General features: G+C 48.3%; 1 protein-coding gene across 1 annotated transcript in view; it reads right to left on the bottom strand.

Moving 5' to 3' along the window:
- GLYR1 (glyoxylate reductase 1 homolog) overlaps nucleotides 1-27,722 on the bottom strand; it is a 482,931-nt gene that overhangs the window by 401,032 nt on the left and 54,177 nt on the right. Inside the window, exon 3 of the mRNA XM_069210697.1 lies at nucleotides 7,224-7,303. Within this exon, the coding sequence (XP_069066798.1) occupies nucleotides 7,224-7,303 (80 nt within the window). The remainder of the gene's footprint in view (nucleotides 1-7,223; nucleotides 7,304-27,722) is intronic.

Below are 27,722 nucleotides of genomic sequence, written 5' to 3'. Positions count from 1 at the left end.
CATCGACCCTGTTACATAGTTAATTGCACTTTTGCCGGTTACATAGATAATTGCACTTTTGCCGATCGACTTTTTTTAAATTTCAATGTGGAAACAAAAATCCGGTTGGGAGTTTACAACTGCTAATAGCAGCGCAATAGCATGGTTTTTTTTCTTTCAATGTGGAAAGAAACATCGGTTGGGAGTTTACAACTGCTAATAGGTGTAACTCTGAGAAATGAGACCCTAGTGCATTGCAAATGCTTGTTTTTTTTTTGTTGCTGTTAGGCTCGACGGATCTGACCATTTGGTGCTTCCTGTGATGTTTCTTCTCTGGAAGCTCCCACCTTTTGTCACCATCTCCAGATTTTTTTTTCCTTTCTTCCAACTTGTTGGTGCATGATTTTTTTATTTCCAAGAAGTACATTGTCGCGTACGTAGGGTCCAGTATATGTAAGGCTCTCACGGTTTCATCTGTGGCGTTTTGAAAAAAACTTTTTATTTGAATAGTGTGGTTTGTGAGATTGTGAAACTGGTGATCTGCTCTCAAGACAATTCCCTCCTTGTGAATTTGTATACATGGTTCTTGAATGGATTACTGGTGCTGAGAAGGAACATCCCCCTAAGTGGCCCCTTGTGAAAGCTACTATTGCCGCTAAATTTACATTCAAGGAGGCATATGTTAATTTACAATCTATTAGGTGTGTTATGTATTTTAGCACTGTTCATCCCTCTGTATTTGCCCAAGAATCCCTTTTTAATGCACCATAAAAGGATATTATTTCCACTTGGAGGAGCAACAACTTCTTGTTATTGGTTATTGCCTCCAAGTACAGCCATTATCTGTTTTGATAGTTTCAAGTGACCAAATTCTAGGTCTTCAGGACCCAGGCTGCCAAGCTCAAAGCTTTTGGCTCTGTGTGAAATACTCTTCCTTTCTCCACTGACAACAGGTCTTGTTAAATTGGTCGTTTTTGAATGTTTTCAAACCCATGTCTGTCTTGCCCATTGGGGGCAATTAGGATTAGTGTAATTCTGCTTCCTTTACATTTGTTTATTACCTTGTATGATAGTGGTATCAGAGGAAAAGAATGAACAAATGTCCCCAACCAGATTATCGACAGAGCAATCCTTATGGACGGGTGGTGAGGTTGTCTGAACGGGAAGCTTTGGCATTTTTCATTACCTGGCCTTCCAAACATATCTAGTATTGGAGTTACCCACATTCCAGGAGTAACTCCCGAAGGTGGATCGATGTTAAATTTATCTTCCTTTGTGTGGCCCATTACCAGAGTTCTTTATCTAGCTTTAATAATGCAAGCGATTGTGTTCCCCCTTTATTGATGTAAAACATGGCTGTTATGTTGTCTTTTTGGATCAATAGGGATATCCCCAATAACTGTTTCTGAAAGGCTTTTAAGGCTAGGAATACTTTTAGCAGTTCTAGGATGTCAATGTGTTGAATCGTATCATTTCCATTCCAAATGCCTCTGACTTTGATAAAGTTCATGTTGGCGCCCCACCCCATATGTGAGGCACCTGCCATAATTGTTCATGTTGGAGTTGTATTGCAGAAAATCCCTGCCTTGTGTTATATTTGACCTCTTCCACCAAGCTAAGTCCTCTTGTATTCTTTGCATAACAACCACTAGAACTCCCTGTTGCTTGTGACAACTGGTTCTGTAACCACTGCTGAATTAGTCTCATGTGAAGCCTTGCATATGGGATTAGGGGACTGCATGATGCCTTTTTCCCCTAGAAGTCTCCCTTTTATATTCACTGTCAGAGCTTGCCCCTTCTGGCAAAGTGCTATATTAGTTGCGAAACACCTTCCCTAAATGGAGTTTATTCTTGCTCCAAGAAATATCCCTTCTTGCTCTGGTTATGGGGATGACGTCTCGATGTGAACTCAGAATCCGAATGAAAACGGAGCTTTTATTACCCGTTGTATGTAGTCTTTACACTTCTGCGCTTTTTGTAAGAATTTGAACTTGCTAGCCAGTCGTCTAGGTATGGCTAAACATGTATGCCTTGCCTTCTGCGGTGTGCTGCTGCTAGATATTTGGTGAACATCCTTGCGGCTGGATCTCATCCAGAATGCCGGGCCTGAGGGCTGGTAGGGAATTTAGTTTCTCACAAATCATAGGAATCCTGTGTGCCACGCAGTCATTGGCATGTACAAGTAAATGTCTTAATTCTATTGTTGCCATATAATAGCCTATTTGTAGTTGAGGGATTACCTCTTGTAAAGTATTTTAGAATTTTTGAGTCTTTATGAATTTGTTAATGAGCATGAGGTCCAGAATTGGTTGCAGGGACAGTGCCCAGACTACTCAGTGATGTCCAGATGAAGCAGACAGGCAATGTCAACTCTTGGAGGTGAAGTTCCTGCACGACGGCGAAGGAAGAAGTCCAGCTGCGGGGTCCAGTGGGATGCAGGAGATCCTCGGAGTCACCCACGAGCTATCCCACGTCAGACGCCGGATTGCAGGAGGTTCAGTGGCCAGCAGGACCATCAACAAGCCTTGGAAAATACAAATACTTACTACAAATACTAATTACAAGGATGATAGTATTTTTTGGAGGAACAGCAAGGATCCAGTGACTCAACTCTTGGAAGGGAGTCAGGGCAGGCCTTCACCAGGAAGGAAAGCCAGCCAGAGATGGAGGAGACGCCATGAGTGACCCACTGGAAGCAGGGACAGGGAGTCGCAGGCCGGCCTCAGCAGCACAACAAACAGGACTCCCACCTCGCAGGAGCTGCAGAGTGCACACTAAATCTCGAGTTGCAGAGTGCTGTTGCTTCTAGGAGCTCGAAAATCTTAGAGGAATAGCGAACAAGCCTTGGCAAGAGCAACAGTCGCAGTGGTTCCGTTTCAGTGCCAGCAGCAAGGGTCCACCATCTCCCAAGTTTGTTAGAAGTCAAGTTGGACCTGGAGAGGACCACAGAATCACCAACTGTGAGCAGAGCCTTTTCATTATCCATGGGATAGAAGGATCCACCAGCCAGTCGTGGTCATCTTGAGGTCCATGTGGATACAGGGGTGTGACTTTTTCACTTCAGGGGAGATTCCTTCTCGCCTCTAGGATGCAGGCAGAGTCCTTGTGACCCTGGAGAATGCACAGCCATGGAAGTTAAAGAAATTTTGTTGGAGAAACAATGTTGCAGTGGGAGCCCGCCCAACTGGATTCAGTCTTTCTTCAGTTCCAAAAGCAGACCAGCAGCAGTTTCTGAGGCCTGGAGCAGAAGATGTCTTGCAGAGAGTTCCTTGAAGAGTTTTGTTCGACAAATCTGAGGACCCACCATCGGGGAGCCCTCAAGTAACCCTTAAAGGGAGTAGGTCGTTCTCTGTAGTGACCCACTGTAGGAGGATGGCCTGGTTTGGCAGTACTGGGGGTCCATGGTGGAGCCCCCAGGATGCATGGAACTGGCTCCCCAATACCAGATTTGGAATGGGGGGGCAATTAGACATGTTACATGGGCATATTCGGAGTTACCATTGTGAAGCTACATGTAGGTATTGACCTATATGTAGTGCACACGTGTAATGGTATCCCCTCACTCACGAAGTCCCGGGAAATGGCCCTGAACTATGTGGGGGCCCCTTTGCTAGTGCAAGGGTGCCCTCACACTTAGTAAATTTGCACAGGTGACTTATAAGTTACTTAAGTGCAGTGAAAATGGCTGTGAAATAACGTGTGCGTTATTTCACACAGACTGCAATAGCAGGCTGCGGCAAGGGTTTGTCCGAGCTACCTATGGGTGGCAAAAGAATTGCTGCAGCCCATATGGATCTCCTGGAACCCCAATGTCCTGGGTACTTAGATACTATTTACTAGGGACTTATAAGGGGGGGGGGGGGGTCCCAATGTGGCAATTGAAATTGGTAAATGAAGTCACTATAGCCTACAGTGACAAATTTAAAAGCAGAGAGAGCATAAGCACTGAGGTTCTGATTAGCAGAGCCTCAGTGACACAGTTGAGCATTACACAGGCATACACATTAGGCCATAAACTATGAGCACTGGGGTTCTGACCAGCAGGATCCCAGTGAGACAGGCAAAAACATACTGACATACAGGTAAAAATCGGGGTAACATGCCAAGGAAGATGGTACTTTCCTACACCCACATATCAGAGGAGGTCAGGGACGTCATCTATCTGGCCTAACCCAGTCAGATGCTCCCAGGGGCCTCTACCCTTGTTTCCAAGTTGGCAGAATCAACCAGCGAACTGGCAGAGCTCTGTGCACTTCCCTAGGGGAGAGGAGCTGGACAGGGGGTGGTCATTCCCCTGTCCTTTGCGTAGTTTCACAACAGAGGGGGAACCGGAATTCCTGAACTGATGCAAACCAGATTTTGCAAGGAAGGCACCAAATGTGCCTTTCAAAGCAGTCTCGTGGCACCCAGACCACCCCAACCCAAAGACACCTATTTCAAAGGGAGGGGTGGTCACAGCTCTTCCTCACAGGAAATCCTTTGTTCTGCCTACCCCTGCTTGAGTTAGGCTCATCAGCAGGAGGACAGAACAGTGTCTTGTGTCAGCAACAGTATGGGCTCGTAGCCAGATCCCATAAGGCTGCACAGGCAGACCTAGGGGATCCTCTAAGGAACCCCCACAGTACATGGGATCATGCAGCTAGCACTGGAGTTGGTGTAGCTGCACAATTCCAATATATTTGATACCAAACATGCCTAGGTTCGGAGAAGCCATTAAGTAGTTGGACCACTTGTGTTGACCCAAGTCCACTACATACCTCAAGATGGTTTCCCCGCACTATCAAAGCCCAGGGAATGGAGGGACTTACATGGGTGCACCAGTGTCAGAATTGTGGGGTGTAAAGGTTTACCTGCAAACAAATTTAAAGGAGAGAGTACAGACACTTGTCCTGATTAGCAGGATCTTAGTGCAGTCTAAACAAACTGACAGGCAAAAAGTGGGGTAACTTTTCTACAATCCTCCCCTGTGAGCTTGACCCCTTCCTTTGCCTCTTGCACAAAAAGACTGCTGGCTTTGCTGGCGACATGGCCAACCTTTTAGGGTTGAAGATGTTTGGCTGGTTCCCTGAAAGCCTTGATGTTAAATTTCCCGTCTGGAAACCTCCCCTCCCTATGGGCCTGTATGATGGTGCTGTTGTCCTGCGCACTCCTCCACAAAACTGCAATGCTCCAATTGATTTAGCATTTTTATTGTCTTTTCTTGAACTGGTTGAGTTTGTCATCAATCATACTACCAAACAACTGATCACCATTGAATGGTATGTTAAGGATGCTTGTTAAGGATGCTGACCTAAACCTCTGAGTCGAATCCTGTGATTTTTAGCCAGGAGTGCCTCTTGAATGTTACGCCCATCATAATTCATCGGCTACATCTATCAGAGACGTTCAATTCAGACATGTGTTTGCCACTGTTCACTAGATGCCCTGCCCTTTTCCTGTATTGTTCTGTAAGGTGCTTCATCAACGCTCCGATTTCCTTCCAGTGTTTATGTGCATGTCGATTAAGAAGGGCACTGCAATTTGTGATGCACAACTGGTTGGTTGGGCTATGCTCACATTTTCTCCCCATAATCTCCATCGTTTTGCTTTCTTTCTCTGGAGGCGGCTCTACCGTTGATGGAATATTGGCCCTTTTCCTTGCAGTTGATGCAATGATGGAATCTTCAGGAACTGTACCCTTCATATAGGCTAAATCTTTTGAGGAACACTTATACTATTTCTCTGCCCTCAGAGTCACAACTCAACAAGTGACAGGCTCTTCAAAGACTTCCCTTCCCTGGTCTAGGCCACTAGGAAGCATCAGTTAAAACGGATTCCTTGTCTGCGTCGGCATAAGAGTTTCCAACAGTAAGCAAGATTGAGGTTTTCTTCTTCAAGCTGTATCCCATACTTGTCTGCTGCATGTTTGTTGGCCTGGTTGTACATGCCTATGTCGTCAGGGGAAGAATGCCTTGCGGGGCAGCTGTCCACCCTTTCGCAGGGGAGTCTGTATCCAGATCTTGCCACTGCTCCACATACTCAGCCTCTAAGCCTCAATATGCCTCAGTCAACTGTTGCTGCTCAAGGTATTATTTCTCCTTTTGTGGCTCTAGAGCAGTGGTCTCCAAACTTTTTAATGCTGCGACCCCCCCCAGTTGAAAAATAAAAATCCTCCCCCCCCCCCTCAGAATTCTTCGCAATTATTTAATAAAGATTGCAATGTTTAAATATGGCTTGACCTATTTAAACATTGCAGTTAAGTACTGTTACCTTTTTAACAATGCAATACCATGCTTCTGCTTACCTGGCAAACTGTCTTTGGACGACTTGGATTTCTTGTGACCTCCTACAAAGCCTTCTTAGAGGGCTCTAAGGGGCTCTTTCTCGAGGGTGCCTTCGGATACCGAAATCTTCGACACGGAGGCTCTCTTCAACGTCCTTGAGACAGATTTACATCGAGGTTGATGACTCTTACCTCTGGGTATCTACGGTTTCTTGTTCGCCTGACTTTCGACGCTGACATTCTTTACCTTCTAAGTCTGAAGTCTCTCCCTCTGTGTCATTCTCAACTTCACTTGACAGCCCCAGGTCCTTTAAGGACAGTTTTGCCTGTTGGACCTGCATGATGTGATGGACTCACCTCGGTCTCTAACTCGCACTCTCTTTGATGTCAAGACCAAGCATATGTTGCAGTCCTCACTTCAGTGGTCGACAGTGATTGACAGGGAGGCAGAGACTGCAGACTGGGTGCTTGTCCTTCTGTGAAAACTTGTGGTGGCAGTTCTCGCAAAACTGGAACAGTGTCTTCTCCAGCAGGCCTTTAAGGGAGCACACTGAACAGGCATTCTAAAAAGTCTCCAAAGAAACTTCACCTTTTGTACCAAATACTTCTCCACTGCCTCTTAGTCGATAACAGTAAACAACTGGTGTGCTTTTCAACAATGTCTTGTAATTTCTTCCCAAACTTTTTCCTTCTGTGGGAGATCCTTCAGCAAGCTTCCAGACCCAACGACAGAAACAAATCTGAAGACTTTGACCAAAAGTGGGAGCTTTCAGAAGAGGGGATACGTCACAGGAAACACCAAATGGGCAGATCCGTCCAAGCACAACAATAAAAACAAAAATAAAGAAAGAACTAAAGAAGATGAAAACGTTGGAACATTCCAGACCCAGACCCTAGACAGGGAAATAATGCACAGCATGTGAATCCAGAAAAGATTCACACTGCAGAATTGAAGGTCCTAAAAATAGCAGCAAATACTTACTGATCTTCTGTTCCAAAAAACTTCACAAAAAAGCATTTTTTCCCTTGTGGTTTCTTCAGATCTTTGGGAGCCGTGACAATCTACAAGGTATAAAAGATTAGTGGTTATATATTTGCAGAAACAGAAGTTTGCAACAATATATTCAAAAACTGGTTACTTCAACATCACTTAATGCCGGCCCCAAGTATTCAACATTTTAACAGTACAATCTGCAACATCTCGTCCATGCCTAGGAATGGTGAAAGAAGTGGTCGGATTGTAGTACAGAACCCAAAGTGTATCTATGGTGCCTGGGTCCTCCATCTAGTACTCTACCTGTTGCTGGTGAAATGTTCAGGTGATTGAAATGAAATCCAAAGGGCCTAAATTGTGGGTACCAGACAGACTTCACTGGACAGAGCCAAAAGGCAGTCTCACAACAAGAAAGCACTAGAATTACACTACCAACAATCTAAGGACAATGGGTTGTGGGGGCTGTAGCCATTCCTGAACAGAGGTACACTCTGGGTGTCTGCAAAAATTCCCAACAGCAAGGCTATGTCCAAACGAGTATGACCTAGCATGGTGTGGTTGCGAACTGTGAGTCTGTGTCTTATATCTACATAACAGCCCCCAGATCAAAGTGTATCTGGTGGATGAGATAGGTGCCTTACTGCTGCCCAGATTTTCCTTGATGAAAGTCATGGTAATCAACACAATTAGACCTAGTAAAGATCTGATGGCGGAGTATCAGCAGAGCAAATTATTGCACAAAACAAAGTGATCAAGTCGCTGAAGGAACATACTCAACATTTGCCTGCAAGGGCAGAGGATGCAAAATGATACTCATGGACAAATATTTCTGCTTTCTGAGAGTACCAGAAGAATGAGTTACTTACCTTCGGAAACGCCTTTTCTGGTGGATACACTAGCTACCTGTGGATTCCTCACTCACTGAATTTTCCCCCATGTGCCAGCATCCAATGGAAATTTTCTCCTAGCTTCTGCACGTCGATGAAGACGTAATAATTGCCTGGCTCCCACGCAACGCCGTCTGATGTCATACGGGCAATAAGAGGGCCTCGCCTGCGTGCTGACGTCAGTACCAACATTTTTTACGTGCCTTTGAGCACTAACATAATATATACATTTGAAAGGAATACATCAAATAAAATCTTATATCATAAAATGTAATTAAATCAAATAGAGAAAACATTCGTATAAATATGCACATATGCAAAAATATATACATATAAAATATATATAATTATATCATAACATGTTATATCCGTGAGGAATCCACAGGTAGCTAGTGTATCCACCAGAAAAGGCGTTACCGGAGGTAAGTAACTCGTTCTTCTGATGGATACAACTACCTGTGGATTCCTCACTCATTGAATAGAGTCCCAAAGCAGTACCGCACTCGGTGCAGGGTGCCTGAATGGTCAAACCAAGAAATCCTGCAGCACCGACCGTGCAAAATGGCCATCCCTCCTCACCTCCGAATCCAAGCAATAATGCTTTGCTAAAGTGTGGAGGGAAGACCAAGTTGCGGCCTTGCAGATGTCAACCACAGGAACACCTCTAGCAAAGGCCGAAGAGGCCGACTTAGCTCTGGTGGAATGAGCTCTTATTCCATCAGGGGGTTCCTTCTTTGCCAGAGAATAACACAGCTTAATGCAAAGAATGACCCACCTGGAGAGTGTTCTCTTGTGGACTGCCCTTCCTATCCTCTTTGTCATGTACCCGATGAAGAGTAGATCTTCCAATCTGAACTCCTTCGTTCTGTCGACGAAGAAGCTCAGTGCTCTTCTCGTGTCCAAACGATGCAGTCTTTCTTCCTCTTTCGAAGGATGAGGCGGAGGATAAAAAGAGGAGAGTGTAATCGACTGACCCATATGGAAGGGTGAAAACCTTCGGCAAGAAAGCAGCCTTGGTCCTCAACACCACCTTATCCCCATAGAAGAATGTGTACGGGGGCTTAACAGAAAGAGCCTGCAGCTCACTCACCCTTCTGGCTGAAGTAATAGCAACAAGGAAAACCGTCTTTAGACCCAATAGCCTCAAGGGGCAAGAATGCATCGGCTCAAACGGTGAGCCCATAAGAAACGTTAAAACTAGGTTCAAATCCCACTGAGGCATAATGAAAGGAGTGGGAGGATATCCATTAGTCAGGCCCTTTAAAAACCTCAACACTAAAGGAGATTTAAATAAAGAAGGTTGGTCAGGCAGACACAGAAAGTCTGACAGAGCCGACAAGTAGCCCTTAACTATCGCAACTGCACAACCCCTCTGTGCCAGGGACAACGCAAAAGACAAGATATCCGATAAGGGGGCACGTAAGGGATCAATTTGCTTCTCTCCACACCAATTCACAAATTTAGCCCACCTGCTAGCGTAGATAGATTTAGTGGAGTGTGTAAGGAAATGCCTCCTTGGCATGGTTACCCCCTGACTTTTTGCCTTTGCTGATGCTATGTTTTGATTTGTAAGTGTGCTGAGGCCTGCTAACCAGGCCCCAGCATCAGTGTTCTTCCCCTAACCTGTACTTTTGTTTTTCACAATTGGCACACCCTGGCATCCAGGTAAGTCCCTTGTAACTGGTACCCCTGGTACCAAGGGCCCTGATGCCAGGGAAGGTTTCTAAGGGCTGCAGCATATCTTATGTCACCCTGGGGACCCCTCACTCAGCACAGACACACTGCTTGCCAGCTTGTGTGTGCTGGTGAGGACAAAACGAGTAAGTCGACATGGCACTCCCCCTCAGGGTGCCATGCCAACCTCACACTGCCTGTGCAGTATAGATAAGTCACCCCTCTAGCAGGCCTTGCAGCCCTAAGGCAGGGTGCACTATACCATAGGTGAGGGCACAAGTGCATGAGCACTGTGCCCCTACAGTGTTTAAGCAAAACCTTAGACATTGTAAGTGCAGGGTAGCCATAAGAGTATATGGTCTGGGAGTCTGTCGAACACGAACTCCACAGCACCATAATGGATACACTGAAAACTGGGAAGTTTGGTATCAAACTTCTCAGCACAATAAATGCACTGATGCCAGTGTACATTTTATTGTAACATACACCCCAGAGGGCACCTTAGAGGTGCCCCCTGAAACCTTAACCAACTACCCGTGTAGGCTGACTGGTTTTAGCAGCCTGCCACACTCGAGACATGTTGCTGGCCACATGGGGAGAGTGCCTTTGTCACTCTGCGGCTAGTAACAAAGCCTGTACTGGGTGGAGATGCTTATCACCTCCCCCTTGCAGGAGCTGTAACACCTGGCGGTGAGCCTCAAAGGCTCACCCCCTTTGTTACAGCGCCACAGGGCATTCCAGCTAGTGGAGTTGCCCGCCCCCTCCGTCCACGGCCCCACTTTTGGCGGCAAGGCCGGAGGAGATAATGAAAAAAACAAGGAGGAGTCACTGGCCAGTCAGGACAGCCCCTAAGGCAACCTGAGCTGAAGTGACTCTGACTTTTAGGAATCCTCCATCTTGCAGATGGAGGATCCCCCCAATAGGGATAGGAATGTGACCCCCTCCCCTTGGGAGGAGGCACAAAGAGGGTGTAGCCACCCTCAGGGCTAGTAGCCATTGGCTACTGCCCTCCCTGACCTAAACACACCCCTAAATTCTGTATTTAGGGGCTCCCCTGAACCTAGGAACTCAGATTTCTGCAACCTAAGAAGAAGAGGACTGCTAAGCTGAAAAACCCTGCAGAGAAGACGGAGACACCAACTGCTTTGGCCCCAGCTCTACCGGCCTGTCTCCCCACTTCTAAAGACACTGCTCCAGCGACGCTTTCCCCAGGGACCAGCGACCTCTGAATCCTCACTGCCCTGCTCTAAAAGGACCAAGAAACTCCAGAGGACAGCGGCTCTGTTCAACCAAGACTGCAACTTTGTTTCAAAGGAGCAACTTCAAGACAACTGCGTTTCCCACCGGAAGCGTGAGACTTGCTACTCTGCACCCGATGCCCCCGGCTCGACTTGTGGAGAAACAACACTTCAGGGAGGACTCCCCGGCGACTACGAGACTGTGAGTAGCCAGAGTTGCCTCCCCTGAGCCCCCACAGCGACGCCTGCAGAGGGAATCCCGAGGCTCCCCCTGACCACGACTGCCTGACTCCCAGATCCCGACGCCTGGTAAAGACTCTGCACCCGCAGCCCCCAGGACCTGAAAGATCGGAACTCCAGTGCAGGAGTGAGCCCAAGAGGCCCTCTCCCTTGCCCAGGTGGTGGCTACCCCAAAGAGCCCCCCCCCCCCCCCTTGCCTGCATCGCTGAAGAGACCCCATGGTCTCCCATTGATTCACATTGGAAACCCAACGCGTGTTTGCACACTGCACCCGGCCGCCCCCGTGCTGCTGAGGGTGTACCTTCTGTGCTAACTTGTGTCCCCCCCCCGGTGCCCTACAAAACCCCCCTGGTCTGCCCTCCGAAGACGCGGTAGACTGGAACCGGGGCACCCCCTTCTCCATTGAAGCCTATGCATTTTGGGCACCACTTTGAACTCTGCACCTGACCGGTCCTGAACTGCTGGTGTGGTAACTTTGGGGTTGCTCTGAACCCCCAACGGTGGGCTACCTTGGACCCAAACTTGAACCCCGTAGGTGGTTTACTTACCTGCAAGAACTAACAAACTCTTACTCCCCCTAGGAACTGTGAAAATTGCACTGTCTAGTTTTAAAATAGCTATATGTGATTTATGTGAAAAGTATATATGCTATTGTGATTATTCAAAGTTCCTAAAGTACCTACCTGCAATACCTTTCATTTGAAGTATTACATGTAAAATTTGAACCTGTGGTTCTTAAAATAAACTAAGAAAATATATTTTTCTATACAAAAACCTATTGGCCTGGAATTGTCTCTGCGTATGTGTTCCTCATTTATTGCTTGTGTGTGTACAACAAATGCTTAACACTACTCCTTTGATAAGCCTACTGCTCGACCACACTACCACAAAATAGAGCATTAGTATTATCTCTTTTTGCCACTATCTTACCTCTAAGGGGAACCCTTGGACTGTCTGTGCATACTATTCCTTACTTTGAAATAGTGCATACAGAGCCAACTTCCTACAGAGTGTCGCCTGGCCGATAAAATAACATCCACTACTTCAGGTGGGAGAGAAAAGGAACTCGGGTTTCCCCGTTCAATCTCCAGGCATGAAGGTGCAGACTCTGGAGGTGGGGGTGTAAAACCTGCCCCTGCGATTGTGAGAGGTCTGCCCTGTGATAGAGACGGAGCGGGGGGTGGGGGCACAGAGCGAGTTGGAAAAGATCCGAATACCATACCCTTCTTGGCCAATCCAGAGCTATTAAGATGACTTGGGCCCGGTCTTGGCGAATTTTCCTCAGAACCCGAGGACTCAAAGGTATGGGGGGGAAACACGTAAAGCAACTTGTCGCACCAGGACATCTGAAACGCATCCCCCAACGTCCCTTGCATCGGATACTGGAGGCTGCAGAACAACGGGCAGTGCGTGTTCTCTCGAGTGGCAAAAAGATCTACCCAAGGGAATCCCCACATCTGGAAGACATGGAGGGCTAGATCTGGATAAAGACGCCACTCGTGATCTATCAAGAAGTGCCGACTGAGACTGTCCGCACGCACGTTCAAGACTCCGGCCAGATGATTTGCTACTAAGCAAATCTGATTGTCCCTTGCCCAGGACCATAGCCGCAGAGCTTCTCTGCAGAGAAGGTACGACCCTACTCCTCCCTGCTTGTTGATGTACCACATTGCGGTAGTGTTGTCTGTCAGGACCTGAACTGACTGACTGCGAAGGGAAGGGAGGAAGGCCTTGAGAGCCAGACGTATAGCCTGCAATTGTATTGAAAGTTCAATTAAGACAACAGTTACTCTAGCAGAATTCAAAAGTCGCCTGATGGAGATTAATGTGGAACTCAATGAAACCAAAGAGCTCCTTACACAACAAAAAATTTCCAAACTACAAAAAGATACTGGGAAATTCGAACAGGATAAAGTCTACCCCTATATTAAGGAAGACTTCGAGACTGACACCCAGTCCGGATCATCAGATGAGTCTTCTGTATCCTACAAGAAAACACATAATTACAGCAGTAGCTCCACATCTGATGGTTGGAGCACTGATGAAAACGTGCCCCAATCTTTCTACAACTTCCCTCAATACCCTCATAATCAACCACTCTTCTGGCAACCCCCTTACCCTTTCTTTCAGCCTCACCCTATGCCTCCATACGGGCCTTTTTTAGGCCGCGGCCCGGGCAGAGGAAGAAGGAGAGGAAGAGGCAGCAGAGTACACTGGGGACGCGAAGAAACACAGATGGTTACCAGGAGCCAGAACAAGATGGTTCCTCCAAAGATCTAGTGGTGAATTTGTCACAGACAATTGTCTGTACATGAATCGCGAGTTCTTAACCGCGGTCTAGGTTTTGTCCCTACACCCTTAGAGGACCCGTTACGTTGGAACTGTGAGTTGTCCCAATTTTTTAGGAAAGTACGCCTACATTTTTTCTTTAAAGATCGTCCCGAACCCTCGATTATAAATGACACAGGTTTGAAGAAACCTTCGACCTTTGTGCCTCCGGCGAATTCCCTTCCCTGTGAAGTTTTAGCGTTTGAAAAAGCTGTTCTGACAGACCTTGAACAGATCCATCCCAAACGTCCATTTATTAATCTACCCGCCCTTGAACGAGAGGCACTTAAGACTGTCCACCGATCCCTCTATAGTCATTAAACCAGCAAACAAAGGTGGGGCAATAATCACTATGGACTCAACAGACTATAAGCAGGAATGTCTCCGTCTGTTGAGCGATACCACCTACTATGCTCCGCTGACTAGGGACCCGACCTTTTCACTTCAGACAGAGATTAAAAGCATGGTTGAGGAGGCCAAGGTCAACGCTTGGATCACCTCTAGGGAGGCGGAATTTTTGGTGACTACCAATCCCCGTACCCCTTACTTTTACTGCCTCCCGAAAATCCAAAAGGGTACTTTCCCCCCTCCTGGACGTCCCATTGTGTCCGGCATTGGTTCGGTTTTGGAACCTCTATCAACTTTTTGTGACACATTTCTTCAACCATTGGTGAGGAGTTCTAGTACCTACCTTAAAGATACCAAAGATGTCCTGAATCTTATAGAGAACATCAACTCCACAATCTCGGTTGAGGCCCTCATCACTTTGGATGTTGAGTCTCTTTACACGAATATACCTCAGGCAGCCACCTTACAGGTGGTCGAGGCAGCTCTCCTTCAGGACTCATGGACCTCTTCCACTCCTGTGCATTTTGTGATGCACTGTGCCTCCCTGGCCTTGACACAGAATTACTTCTGATTTGAAGATTCCCTGTGTCATCAAATTCGCGGACTTCAATGGGCAGCACCTTTGCCCAGAGTTTGGCATGCTTATATATGTACCAATTTGAACAATTGCACATTTTACCGACATCGAATCCATTCTTCGACCATATTAAACTATGGCGCAGGTATATAGATGACATTCTCATCATCTGGCAAGGACCCCTACAGACTATTGTAGTGTTTACAGACTGGATTAACACGCTGGACCCTTTTTTGAGGTTTACAGCCCACGTTTCCACCACACAAGTTCCTTTTTTGGACTTAATGATCCAAATTGTGAACAGCAAACTCATTACCGACACCTACCATAAAATCACTGATAGGAATAGTTTACTTCTGTATGAGAGTCACCATCCAAAGGCCCTACGAGATAACCTTCCATTCGGTCAATTCCTGAGATTGAGTCGTAATTGTTCCACAACCCAACTTTTTGAGGCTCAGGCATGCAACTTGAGGGACAAACTACGACACTGTCACTATCCCACCAAGATCATCAATCCAGCCTATAAGAGAGCTCGCCATATTCATAGAGAAGCCCTCTTGGCACCCTCAGTGCGGGAAGAGCAGACACGACTGACATGCGTATCGTCATATACTCCCAAGTCCAATACTATCAAAAAACTTTTCAATAAAAGGTGGAACATCCTCCTTAGCGGGGGGATACAGATTGACAGACCCCTTTTTTCTTTTAAGAGATCCCCCAACATTAGAGACTTGGTTGTTCACACTCGACCGATCAAACAGGGCAGTACAAGTGTTCAACCAATATTATGGGATTTACCCCCGGTTTCAGGCCACTTTCCTTGCGGTTCGTGTAACGTCTGTTCACTGACTAAACGGACCGACGAATTAGACCTCAAATATGTTGGCATTTGGCGTTTGACCAAACACACAAATTGCAACACACGACACTGCATTTATTTGATTACATGCCCTTGTAATTTACAATACGTGGGTATGACGACTAGACCGGTCAAGCAAAGAATCAATGAACATCGCAGCAATATTAGATGTTCCCGTATAACAACCAAACTAAGCTCTCATTTCTTAGAAGCAAAACATGGGCCTAACGATCTTTGGTGGATAGTTTTACAAGCGCCCAAATGTAATGTTAATGACCCTAAACATTTGTTCAGGATTGAACAACGTTGGATTTACAAACTTAAGACATCCAACGAGGGTCTGAATGATGATATTCCATGGTAGACTATCACCTTGATTCATTCCTGAAACCCATTCTGACGGGGGATTGTTCTATTTTTGCTCTGACATTTTTATAGTATCTCTTCGCTCTCTATGCCTAGTTTGGTCCTCCTCCATTAAATCTGGTTTTCAGCATTGAGACTATGCTAGTTAGATGGGACTCCTATGTTTACCCTTTTATTTATGTACCTGTTTGACTATACTCATCATGACACTCACACCATGGTTGAGACGTTTTGTCCATTTACACATGCTTTAGATGTGTTCGTTTGCCTAGATTAAGATGGCCGCCGACTTGACTACAAATGTTAGTTCGACATAGTAGTCCGTGGTCTGTTGCTACTACTCTGGACACAGTTGACACTCGTTTTGGCTAATTGCCCTCATTTTTTAACACCGCCCGTGGGCAAGGTTCCCCGTCTTTCAGGCTCGTGTTCCCGGGTAGGTGCTCGGCCGGACTTTAGGAAACTTTCAAGTAAGTCTGCCTTCTGCTTCGTTTGTTTTGGTCCATTACGGGACCTGATTTTGGTTCTGAAACTCAGAGCCTCACATATGCGGAGCCGGCAACCCCTTTTTGTATTTTCTGTGTTCGGCCCACGTTGCTTGGGGTCGTATATTCTACTGTCTTTTGAAGTTATTTTATATAGGAGTAAGCGCAGACTGCATTTAGGACTTTTACATATTGAGACACCGACCTGCACACTTGGATTGGCGGCGCTCTCTTTCTCCTTACTAACAATATCATTAGACATGTTTTATCTTCTTATACTTTCACTTTGCTAAATACACTACGTTGATTTGCTACAGAATCTTGCTTCCACGACTGTAGTTACCTGTAATACGGGCATTTTTAACCTGTCTGCTACATGGAACCCTGCACTGTAACCATTGATAATTGATTCTGTTTATACGTGCTTCAGTTTAGTATCCAGTGAACGTGATTCTGTGTTCCCAGAGATGATACATGATAATTTTCTTCTGACCTTTGACTGCCATTTTTCTATATATAGTGCAACTTCCTTTGGTCTGAGGTTTACGCGTCCCTATGATGCCTTTCCTCCACATGGGATGGTAAGCCCTTTTTGTCTTGTCAAACATACCAGATTGTGTTATACGGGGTCTACGCCAATTACTTGCATAATGGTTACTTTCTGTTTTTAGACATCAATGTATGTGCTTTTGTTTTCTGTCTTTTTCACAGGGCGACCCACCACGTGACTGACTTTGACGATTAGTCTACGTATAGTAAGTGACCTTCTAGCACTTACTTATTTTTCTATAGGAGAAGTTACTAACCACAGTCCTGATGAAGCGCCAATGGATCATTGTCTGACCGCACAGGCGCGAAACATGTCGACCCCTAAATGGTAGGATAGAGTATTTCTCTTCCTCCCCCTTTTTTTTCATGAGTACTGGTAGCCATTACTGCTCCGAAGTACTCCTTTTTCGTTTTTTAATCTTGGCCTGACCACATTTTGAGTCAATTAAATTTTGCGTCCTAGTGTCCAGAGCCAATTTTAACTTTCTTTTCACTCGCCTTACTCTTCACTGTCAGCCTAATCTGTAGAGTCTATTGGACTCACGATTCCATCTCCGGTTTTGTGTCAGCACCTTCTGGGTGATGATCCGTCAGACATTGCAGTGCCGGTCTGACGAGGAGTTAGCCCAATGATGACGCCTAGCGTACTTTATGACGCTTGAGGGTACTCCTACCTTATTACTGACACTTGTCCTCTGTTTAGACAGTCTCTTTTGGAACGGTGTACACCTTTTTTTTGGCTTAGCCTGCAATTCCAACAGATTTATGTGAAACATCTGTTCCACTGGAGACCAATGACCTTTGACCTCCAGGTCCCCCAGATGAGCTTCCCCCACCCTAGAGTGGAAGCATCCGTTATCACTGTGGCCATTGGAGGAGGCAGCGAGAATGGCCTTCCTTGGGAAGCCCACCATCGAAGATCTACTGCAGCGTCTCTGGAAACCTTTACCGATCCCTCGAGATCCCCTTTGTGCTGAGACCACTGCTTTCGGAGGCACCACTAAAGAGCCCTCATGTGCCAGCGAGCATGAGTGACCAACAGAATGCAAGAAGCGAACAGACCGAGCAGACGAAAGACCTTGAGGACTGGAATGAACGCTCCACTTTGAAACATTGGAACCAACGCCTGAATGTCCTGAATCCGCTGAGGCGGAGGAAAGGCACGATTCAATGTTGTGTCCAGTACTGCCCCTATGAACAGGAGGTGCTGAGAGGGCTCCAGGTGAGATTTGGGCACGTTCACCGAAAAGCCCAGATCGAACAACAACTGGGTTGTCGACTGCAGGTGACGCAGCACGAGCTCTGGAGACTTGGCTTTGATCAACCAATCGTCTAGGTAAGGAAATACCGCTATCCCCTTCCTTCTGAGCTCTGCTGCAACCACCACCATCACCTTCGTGAAGACTTGAGGTGCTGATGTAAGACCAAACGGAAGGACCGCAAACTGATAGTGCTGCGATCCCACCACAAACCGGAGATACTTCCTGTGCGACTTGAGTATCGGGATATGAAAGTAAGCATCCTGCAAGTCGACAGACCCATCCAATCTCCTTCGTTCAACGCCAAAAGCACCAGATCTAGGGTCAGCATCTTGAACTTTTCCTGTTTGAGGAACCAATTCAAAATCCTCAGGTCCAGGATTGGTCTCAACCAACCATACTTCTTGGGGATCAGGAAATATCTTGAATAACAACCCTGACCCCTCTCCTGCTCAGGAACCAACTCCACTGCACCCTTTGAAAGGAGGACCAGAACCTCCTGTTCTAATAACAGGAGATGTTCTTCTGAACAGAAGGATGGACGGGGCGGGATAGGGGGTGGAAACTACCAAAAGGGAAGGGCATAGCCTTTCCCCACAATACTGGTGACCCAGGAGTCCGATGTTATTGCCTCCCACATGTGGAGAAAGTTCATTAACCTCCCCCCTACAGGAGGGGTATGCAAAGGAATTGGTGGATGACTAAGGCTGCTTCCTATGCTGCACCCCTAAAGAGGAAGAGGCAGAATGCTACTGGGGGGCCCCTCTGGTTCGAACCCTACACTTCCCCCTGTAAGATCTATAGGGGAGGGCAGTGGCGGCTTGCTGCTGAAACCTGCCCCGAAAGGAGGAGCCACGACCAAACCCCCTAAATCTTCTGAACTATCGAGAAGAAACAGAAGAGGAGGCCTGCAAGCCTAACGATTTTGCTGGGTCTCTACTCTCTTTAAATCTTTTAAGGGCAGAGTCCACCTTCGACCCAAAAAGTTTATTCCCATCAAAGGGTAGATCCATTAGGGCTGATTGAATGTCTGATGAAAACCCTGAAGAACAAAGCCAGGCCTGTCTCCTCGTAGCAACAGTGGTGCCCATAGCCCTGGCCACAGAATCAGTCATGTCCAGCCTTGACTCGATTACTTGGGTCGCCGCAGCCTGAGCATCAGACACAAGGCCCAACATCTCCTGAGACAATTCAGAATGAGATGACTTGATCTCCTCCATAAGGGCATAGATGTATCTGCCCAAGATACATGTGGCATTCGTGGACTTGAGGGGCCATACTACAAGATGAAAATGTCTTTTTTGAAGACTGGTCCATCTTTTAAGAGTTTCTGTCCGAAGGTACACCCGGAAAAGAACCTGGAGCATTGCGTGATGAACATGAAGCTTGTACAACCAAGCTTTCTGGAGTCAGGTGCCTCGACAAAAAGCTCGGATCCGCAGGAGCCACACGATATCTGCGCGCCACTGTCCTATTAACAGCCGTAGATGTAACTGTCTTTTTCAAAATCTCTAGAATTGGATCTAGGAGAGCCTCATTAAAAGGCAAAAGTGGCTCTGCAACTGCTGAAGCCGGATGTAGTACTTCTGTGAGTATGTTGGGTTTTGCCTCAGCCACTGGGAGGGGAAGGTCCAAAAAGTCAGCTGCTTTCCTTAATACAGAGTGGAAAGAAGCAGCTTCCTCTGTATATTCCCCAGGGGATGTTAAATCCCACTCTGGAGAAGTGTCTAAGCCACCTGCTGTGTCCAAACCGTGAAGATCTACAAGAGGCTCTTCAATCTCACCCTCCTCCAAGGCCTGCTTGTTATATTCCTGTTCTTCAAGAGCTAGCCTCCTATAATGAAGCTTGGCCTCGATCCTTGGCGTCGACAAGGCGTCCGCCGACGTTGATGACCTCGCCTGACGCCGATCCTCTGATCCATCCAACACCGGATCCATCGGCGACGTGGGCTTCCTCGGCACCGACCGAGGCAGAGGATGAGAAGGCGAAGAACTCTCCGGCGCACGGACAGCAGTCCTCATCCGAGTCGCAGGTCGTGTAGGCGACGTCAAAGGAACCAGCGCCGAGCCAGCACATCCCACTGGAAGGAAGGGCATGAAAGGTGCCGGTCGTAAAGGAGCCGGAGCACCCATATTAAAGGCCAATGGCCTCGAAGGACCAGCCGGACCACCACCTGGAGCCATCTGTTGAAAAATGGCAAACATCGCATTTAGAAATGCGGAACTATCAGCACCTGGCGCCGGGAATGACTGATACTGCAGAGCCTGTGCTCAAGGTGATAACTGCGCCGGCCCCGGCATCTCTGAAGCAGGTGAAAACTATGGCTCCTGTTGAGGTACGACCTCTAAGACAGATGGCGGAGTCGTCGGAGAAGTCGGGGAAGCAGGAGGCGACTGCGGCTGAGGAGTGATGGTGGGACTAACCTCCTGTGTCTTACGGTGCCGAACCAAAGGCGACCTCGAGCGTAAATGTTCTCTACTCGACCGGCGTCGAGAGTCACAGTGACACTGATGAGATTTGGGTGATGACGATCTGCGCCGATGCTGCTTCTCTTTCTTTTCGGACTTCACCAAAAACAGCTTAGCCTCCCGTTCCTTCAACGCCTTAGGATTTATGCGTTGACAGGATTCACATTTCTCCACTTCATGGTCGGAGCTCAGACACCACAAGCAATCCACAAGTGGGTCTGTCACCGACATCTTGCCTCCGCACTCTCTACATGGTTTAAAGCCAGACTTTCGCTGTGACATATTGAAAGAAATAATAACTAACTACGCAGAGCAGAAGCAGTTGCTCCCTCGAAGAATAACCATCGATGGAAGGCACGGAAAAAAGGGAACTGACGTCAGCACGCCGGCGAGGACCTCTTATTGACCGTATGACGTCAGACGCCGTTGCGTGGGAGCCGGGCAATTATGACATCCTTGTCGATGTGCAGAAGCTAGGAGAAAATTTCCATCGGATGCTGCCACATGGGGGAAAATTCAATGAGTGAGGAATCCACAGGTAGTTGCACCCATCAGAAAGGGCAGTCTTTCATACCATTTGGTGAATAATTTATTCTTTATGCTCTGCAACCCAAAGGGCCCTTTAGATTATTTTCAGTGAAAAGTGTGTTTAAGGTGCCAGTACACCAGCCAAACTAGAGCACTAACAGCTGGGAATGAAAATGTCACTTACCCAGTGTACATCTGTTCGTGGCATCAGTCGCTGAAGATTCACATGTTGTGCATAGCCCGCCATCTGGTGTTGGGTCGGAGTGTTACAAGTTGTTTTTCTTCGAAGAAGTCTTTCGAGTCACGGGACCGAGGGACTCCTCCTCTTTGTCTCCATTGCGCATGGGCGTCGACTCCATCTTCGATTGTTTTCCCCGCAGAGGGTGAGGTAGGAGTTGTTTGTTAGTAATAGTGCCCATGCAATGGAGTGAATAAGTATGTACCTATCTAAGATTTAATATATTTACAAATGTACAAAGTTGAAGCTAACTTCCAAACGGCTACAGGCTCCCGGGGAGGTGGGTGGGCACATGTGAATCTTCAGCGACTGATGCCACGAACAGATGTACACTGGGTAAGTGACATTTTCAGTTCGATGGCATCTGTCGCTGTAGATACACATGTTGTGCATAGACTAGTAAGCAGTTATCTCCCCAAAAGCGGTGGCTCAGCCTGTAGGAGTGGAAGTAGTCTGAAATAAGGTTCTTAGTACGGCTTGACCTACTGTGGCTTGTTGTGCTGATAGCACGTCTACACAGTAGTGCTTGGTGAATGTGTGAGGCGTAGACCATGTGGCTGCCTTACATATTTCGTGCATTGGAATATTCCCTAGGAAAGCCATGGTAGCGCCTTTCTTTCTGGTTGAGTGTGCCCTTGGTGTAATGGGCAGTTGTCTTTTTGCTTTAAGGTAGCAGATTTGGATGCACTTAACTATCCATCTGGCTATACCCTGTTTCGATATTGGGTTTCCTGCGTGAGGTTTTTGAAATGCAATAAACAGTTGTTTAGTTTTTCTGATGTTTTTAGTTCTGTCGATGTAGTACATTAGTGCTCTTTTGACGTCTAATGTATGTAGTGCCATTTCAGCTATGGAATCTGGCTGTGGGAAGAACACTGGTAGCTCTACAGTTTGATTTAGGTGGAACGGTGAAATAACCTTTGGCAAAAATTTAGGATTGGTCCTTAGGACTACTTTATTTTTGTGTAGTTGGATAAAAGGTTCTTGTATTGTAAACGCCTGAATTTCAGTTACTCTTCTGAGAGATGTGATGGCGATGAGAAATGCAACTTTCCATGTTAGGAATTGTATTTCGCAAGAGTGCATAGGTTCAAAGGGTGGACCCATGAGTCTTGTTAAGACGATGTTGAGGTTCCATGAAGGAACGGGTGGTGTCCTTGGTGGTATAATTCTTTTGAGGCCTTCCATAAACGCTTTAATGACAGGTATCCTAAATAGTGAAGTTGAATGGGTAATCTGCAGGTATGCAGATATTGCTGCTAGGTGTATCTTAATGGAAGAGAAGGCCAGGTTCGATTTTTGTAAGTGTAGTAAGTAACCCACTACATCTTTTGGAGATGCGTGTAATGGTTGAATTTGATTATGATGGCAGTAGCAAACAAATCTTTTCCATTTGCTTGCATAGCAGTGTCTAGTGGATGGTCTTCTGGCTTGCTTTATGACTTCCATACATTCTTGTGTGAGGTTTAAGTGTCCGAATTCTAGGATTTCAGGAGCCAGATTGCTAGATTCAGCGATGCTGGGTTTGGATGCCTGATCTGTTGTTTGTGTTGCGTTAACAGATCTGGCCTGTTGGGCAACTTGACGTGGGGTACTACTGATAGGTCTAGCAGTGTTGTGTACCATGGTTGCCTTGCCCACGTTGGTGCTATCAGTATGAGTTTGAGTTTGTGTTGACTCAATTTATTTACTAGATATGGAAGGAGAGGGGGAAAAGCGTACGCAAATATCCCTGACCAGTTCATCCATAGGGCATTGCCTTGAGACTGCCTGTGTGGGTATCTGGATGCGAAGTTTTGGCATTTTGCGTTCTCCTTTGTTGCAAATAAGTCTATTTGAGGTGTTCCCCAACGTTTGAAGTAAGTGTTTAGAATTTGGGGGTGAATTTCCCACTCGTGGACCTGTTGGTGATCTCGAGAGAGATTGTCCGCAAGTTGATTCTGGATCCCTGGAATAAACTGTGCTATTAGGCGAATGTGGTTGTGAATTGCCCATTGCCATATTTTTTGTGCCAGCAGGCACAGCTGTGTCGAGTGTGTCCCCCCCTGTTTGTTTAGATAATACATTGTTGTCATGTTGTCTGTTTTGACAAGAATGTATTTGTGAGTTATGATTGGTTCAAATCATTAACATTTATAAAGCGCGCTACTCACCCGTGCGGGTCTCAAGGCGCTAGGGGGGAAAGGGGGGGTTATCGCTGCTCGAACAGCCAAGTCTTTAGGAGTCTCCGGAAAGCGGAGTGGTCCTGGGTGGTCCTGAGGCTGGTGGGGAGGGAGTTCCAGGTCTTGGCCGCCAGGAAGGAGAAAGATCTCCCACCCGCCGTGGAGCGGCGGGTGCGAGGGACGGCAGCAAGTGCGAGGCCAGCGGAGCGGAGGGGGCGGGTGGGGACGTAGAAGCTGAGGCGTCTGTTGAGGTATTCCGGTCCCTTGTTGTGGAGGGCTTTGTGTGCGTGGGTGAGAAGACGGAAGGTGATCCTTTTGCTGACTGGGAGCCAATGCAGGTGTCTCAGGTGTGCGGAGATGTGGCTGTTGCGGGGTACGTCGAGGAGGAGGCGGGCCGAGGCGTTTTGGATACGTTGCAGGCGGTTTTGGAGTTTGGCTGTGGTCCCGGCGTAGAGGGTGTTGCCGTAGTCCAGGCGGCTCGTGACGAGGGCGTGGGTCACGGTTTTTCTGGTGTCGGCGGGGATCCAGCGGAAGATCTTACGGAGCATGCGGAGAGTGAGGAAGCAGGCGGAGGACACGGCGTTGACTTGCTTGGTCATGGTGAGAAGAGGGTCCAAGATGAAGCCGAGGTTGCGGGAGTGGTCTGCGGGGGTCGGTGCGGTGCCGAGGGCCGTGGGCCACCAGGAGTCGTCCCAGGCGGACGGGGTGTTGCCGAGGATGAGGACTTCCGTTTTTTCAGAGTTCAGCTTTAGGCGGCTGAGCCTCATCCAATCTGCGACGTCCTTCATACCCTCTTGTAGGTTGGTCTTGGCGCTGGCGGGGTCCTTGGTGAGGGAGAGTACAAGTTGGGTGTCGTCGGCGTAGGAGGTGATGATGATGTCGTGCTTGCGTACGATGTCGGCGAGGGGGCTCATGTAGACATTGAAGAGTGTCGGGCTGAGCGATGAGCCTTGAGGTACGCCGCAGATGATCTTGGTGGGTTCTGAGCGAAACGGAGGGAGGTAAACTCTTTGGGAGCGGTTAGCGAGGAAGGAGGCGATCCAGTCCAGGGCCTGGCCTTGGATCCCGGTGGAGCGTAGGCGGGTGATTAGGGTGCGGTGACAGACGGTGTCAAAGGCAGCCGAGAGGTCGAGGAGAATGAGGGCGACTGTTTCACCGTTGTCCATCAGGGTTCTGATGTCGTCTGTGACTGAGATGAGGGCGGTTTCCGTCCTGTGGTTGGTTCGGAATCCGGTTTGTGAAGGGTCGAGCAGGTTGTCGTCTTCCAGGAAGGTGGTCAGCTGTTTGTTGACGGTCTTTTCTATTACCTTGGCTGGGAAAGGTAGAAGAGAGATGGGGCGGAAGTTTTTCAGGTCGCTTGGGTCAGCCGTAGGTTTCTTTAGTAGGGCGTTGACTTCAGCGTGCTTCCAGCATTCGGGGAAGGTAGCAGAAGAAAAAGAAGAGTTGATGACGGTCTGGAGGTGCGGGGCGATGATGTCGTCGGCTTTGTTAAAGATGAAGTGCGGGCAGGGGTCCGAAGGGGCGCCGGAGTGGATAGAGTTCATGATGGATTTGGTTTCTTCCGTGTTGATGTGGGTCCAGTTGTTGAGGGTGATGTCCGGGGAAGCGGGTTCAGTGGTGTATGGTTGGGTCTGGTGTCCGAAGCTGTCGTGGAGGTCGCTGATCTTGCGATGGAAGAAAGTGGCGAGGGATTCGCACAAATCCTGTGAGGGCGTGACGGCGTTGGCGCTGGCGCTGGGGTTGGAGAACTCTTTGACGATGCTGAAGAGTTCTCTGCTGTTGTGGCTGTTTTTGTCTAGTCTGTCGGTGAAAAAGTTCCTTTTGGCAGTGCGGATCAGGTGGTGGTGTTCGCGTGTAGCGTTCTTGAGGGCGGTCATGTTGTCAGCGGTGTGGTCCTTGCGCCAGGCCTTCTCAAGGGCACGACAAGTTTTCTTTGATTCTTTGAGGGTGTCAGAGAACCAGAGAGGTTTTTTGGTGTTGGTCTGTCGATGCGTGCGTTTGAGGGGAGCAGGTTGTCAGCGCAGTTGGAGATCCAGTTTGTGAGGTTGAGAGCTGCGTCGTTGGGGTCGGTGGTGAGGGTGGGTTGGTTGGCGGCGAGAGCGGAGAAGAGTTGCTCTTCAGGGATCTTGTTCCACTGTCGATGAGGGATGGGTTGAGTGCGGAGGTGGGAGGTCTCGCGTCGGAATGTGAAGTGGACGCAGCTGTGGTCGGTCCAGTGTAGGGCAGAGGTGTGGCTGAAGAAGACGTGTTTGCTGGCGGAGAAGATAGGGTCGAGCGTGTGTCCGGCGATGTGGGTGGCGGTGTTCACCAGTTGTTTGAGGCCGAGGTTGGCGAGGTTGTCGAGCAGGGTGGTGGTGTTGGGGTCGTTGTTTTGTTCCAGATGGAAGTTGAGGTCGCCTAGGAGGATGTAGTCCGGTGAGGCGAGGGCGTGCGGGGAGATGAAGTCGGCGATGGCGTCGCTGAAAGAGGCGCGAGGTCCGGGAGGACGGTAGACGAGGGATCCTCTGAGGGTGGTCCTTGGGTCGGTGCGAATCTGAAAATGCAGGTGTTCAGCGGCGAGGGGGGGGTCTTCGGTGGAGGTGGTGACGCTGATGGAGTCTTTGAAGATGATGGCGACACCTCCTCCTACTTGGTTGGTGCGGTCTTTTCTGGAGATCTTGTAGCCTTCGGGGATGGCGGTAGCGATGTCTGGAGCAGAGGAGGCGTTCATCCATGTCTCCGTGATGAAGGCGACGTCCGGGGCTGTGGAGTCCAGGAGGTCCCAAAGTTCAACGGCGTGCTTGTGGACGGAACGAGCGTTGATCAGGATGCACTTGAGGTGGTTGATGGCGCGTGGGCTTGTGGTCGTGGTACTTGCGTGGTGGAAGGTGCGTTTGCAGGAGTTGCAGGCGAAGGGTCCATGGGTGCGTTTGGGGTGAGCTAGGAAGCAGGTTTTGGAGCGTCCTGGGTTGAGGGCGTGGAGGGTGGTGGGGTCGTAGCGGATCAGCGGGGCTTGGGGGAGCTGGGGACCAGGGGTCGTGGCGCTGGGCGCGGGCCAGGCGCGGACGGGCGCCATAAGAGGTAGGAGGGGGGGGGAGGGGTCAGCTGGGGGCGAATGGGAGCTGGGGGGCGGGGGCGTGCAGGAGGTCGCGGCGGGAAAGCGCGAGGGAGGGGGGGGACAGGTAAAGTGAGAGGAGCTGGGGGAGGGGGTTTAGGGTGGAGGAGGGTGAGTGTTAGGAGGTTTGGAGATTAGGGAGAGAGATAGGAGTAGGGTTGTGAAGATAGGGGAGGGGGGGTTGTAGAGGTGGGTGAGGGAGAGAGGTAGAGTGAGAGGATAGGGAGATAGGTAGTAGAGGGGGTGGCGGGAGGGGGGGAGAGATAGAGAAATAGATAGAGAAAATAGATAGAGAAGTCGATAGATAGGGAAATAGATAGATAGACAGATAGGTAGGTAGGAGGAGGTGGAGAGTGGGGGAGTTAGATAGTGAGATAGGGAGCAAGAGAGATAGGAAGATAGGAGGAGTGAGGGAGGTAGATAGCGAACGGGTTAGCTAGGGGTGAGAGAGGGGGAGGCGAGTGAGGGAGGGGGATGAGGAAGGAGCAGGAGGGCAGGCTCGGGGGAAGAAGACGGAGGAGGTAGAAGAGCCGAAGACAGGAGAACAGAAGACAGAAGAACAGAAGACAGAAGAACAGAAGACCGGAAGAGCAGAAGACAGAAGAACAGAAGAACAGGAATGCTTTTAATGCTTGGAAAACTGCTAGTAGTTCGAGGTGATTTATATGCAGCTTTCTTTGATGTACGTCCCATTGTCCTTGTATGCTGTGGTGATTGAGGTGTGCTCCCCACCCTGTCATGGAAGCATCTGTTGTTATGACGTATTGTGGCACTGGGTCTTGGAAAGGCCGCCCTTTGTTTAAATTTATGTTGTTCCACCATAGAAGCGAGAGGTATGTTAGGCGGTCTATCAACACCAGATCTAGAAGCTGACCCTGTGCTTGAGACCATTGTGATGCTAGGCACTGTTGTAAGGGCCGCATGTGCAACTTTGCGTGTGGGACAATGGCTATGCATGAGGACATCATGCCTAGTAGTTGTAATATCATCTTCGCCTGTATTTTCTGTGTTGGATACATGCGTTGTATAATTGTAAAGAAATGGCTCCCTGTTGCAGTTACCCCCCACTTTTTGCCTGATACTGATGCTGACTTGACTGAGAAGTGTGCTGGGTCCCTGCTAACCAGGCCCCAGCACCAGTGTTCTTTCACCTAAAATGTACCTTTGTTTCCACAATTGGCAC

Source organism: Pleurodeles waltl, chromosome 10 (genome assembly GCF_031143425.1).
Source record: "Pleurodeles waltl isolate 20211129_DDA chromosome 10, aPleWal1.hap1.20221129, whole genome shotgun sequence".
In the NCBI taxonomy this organism is placed as follows: Eukaryota; Metazoa; Chordata; class Amphibia; order Caudata; family Salamandridae; genus Pleurodeles; species Pleurodeles waltl.
The sequence above is the reverse complement of the archived record's forward strand: the minus strand, read 5'-3'. Positions and strand labels throughout refer to the sequence as shown.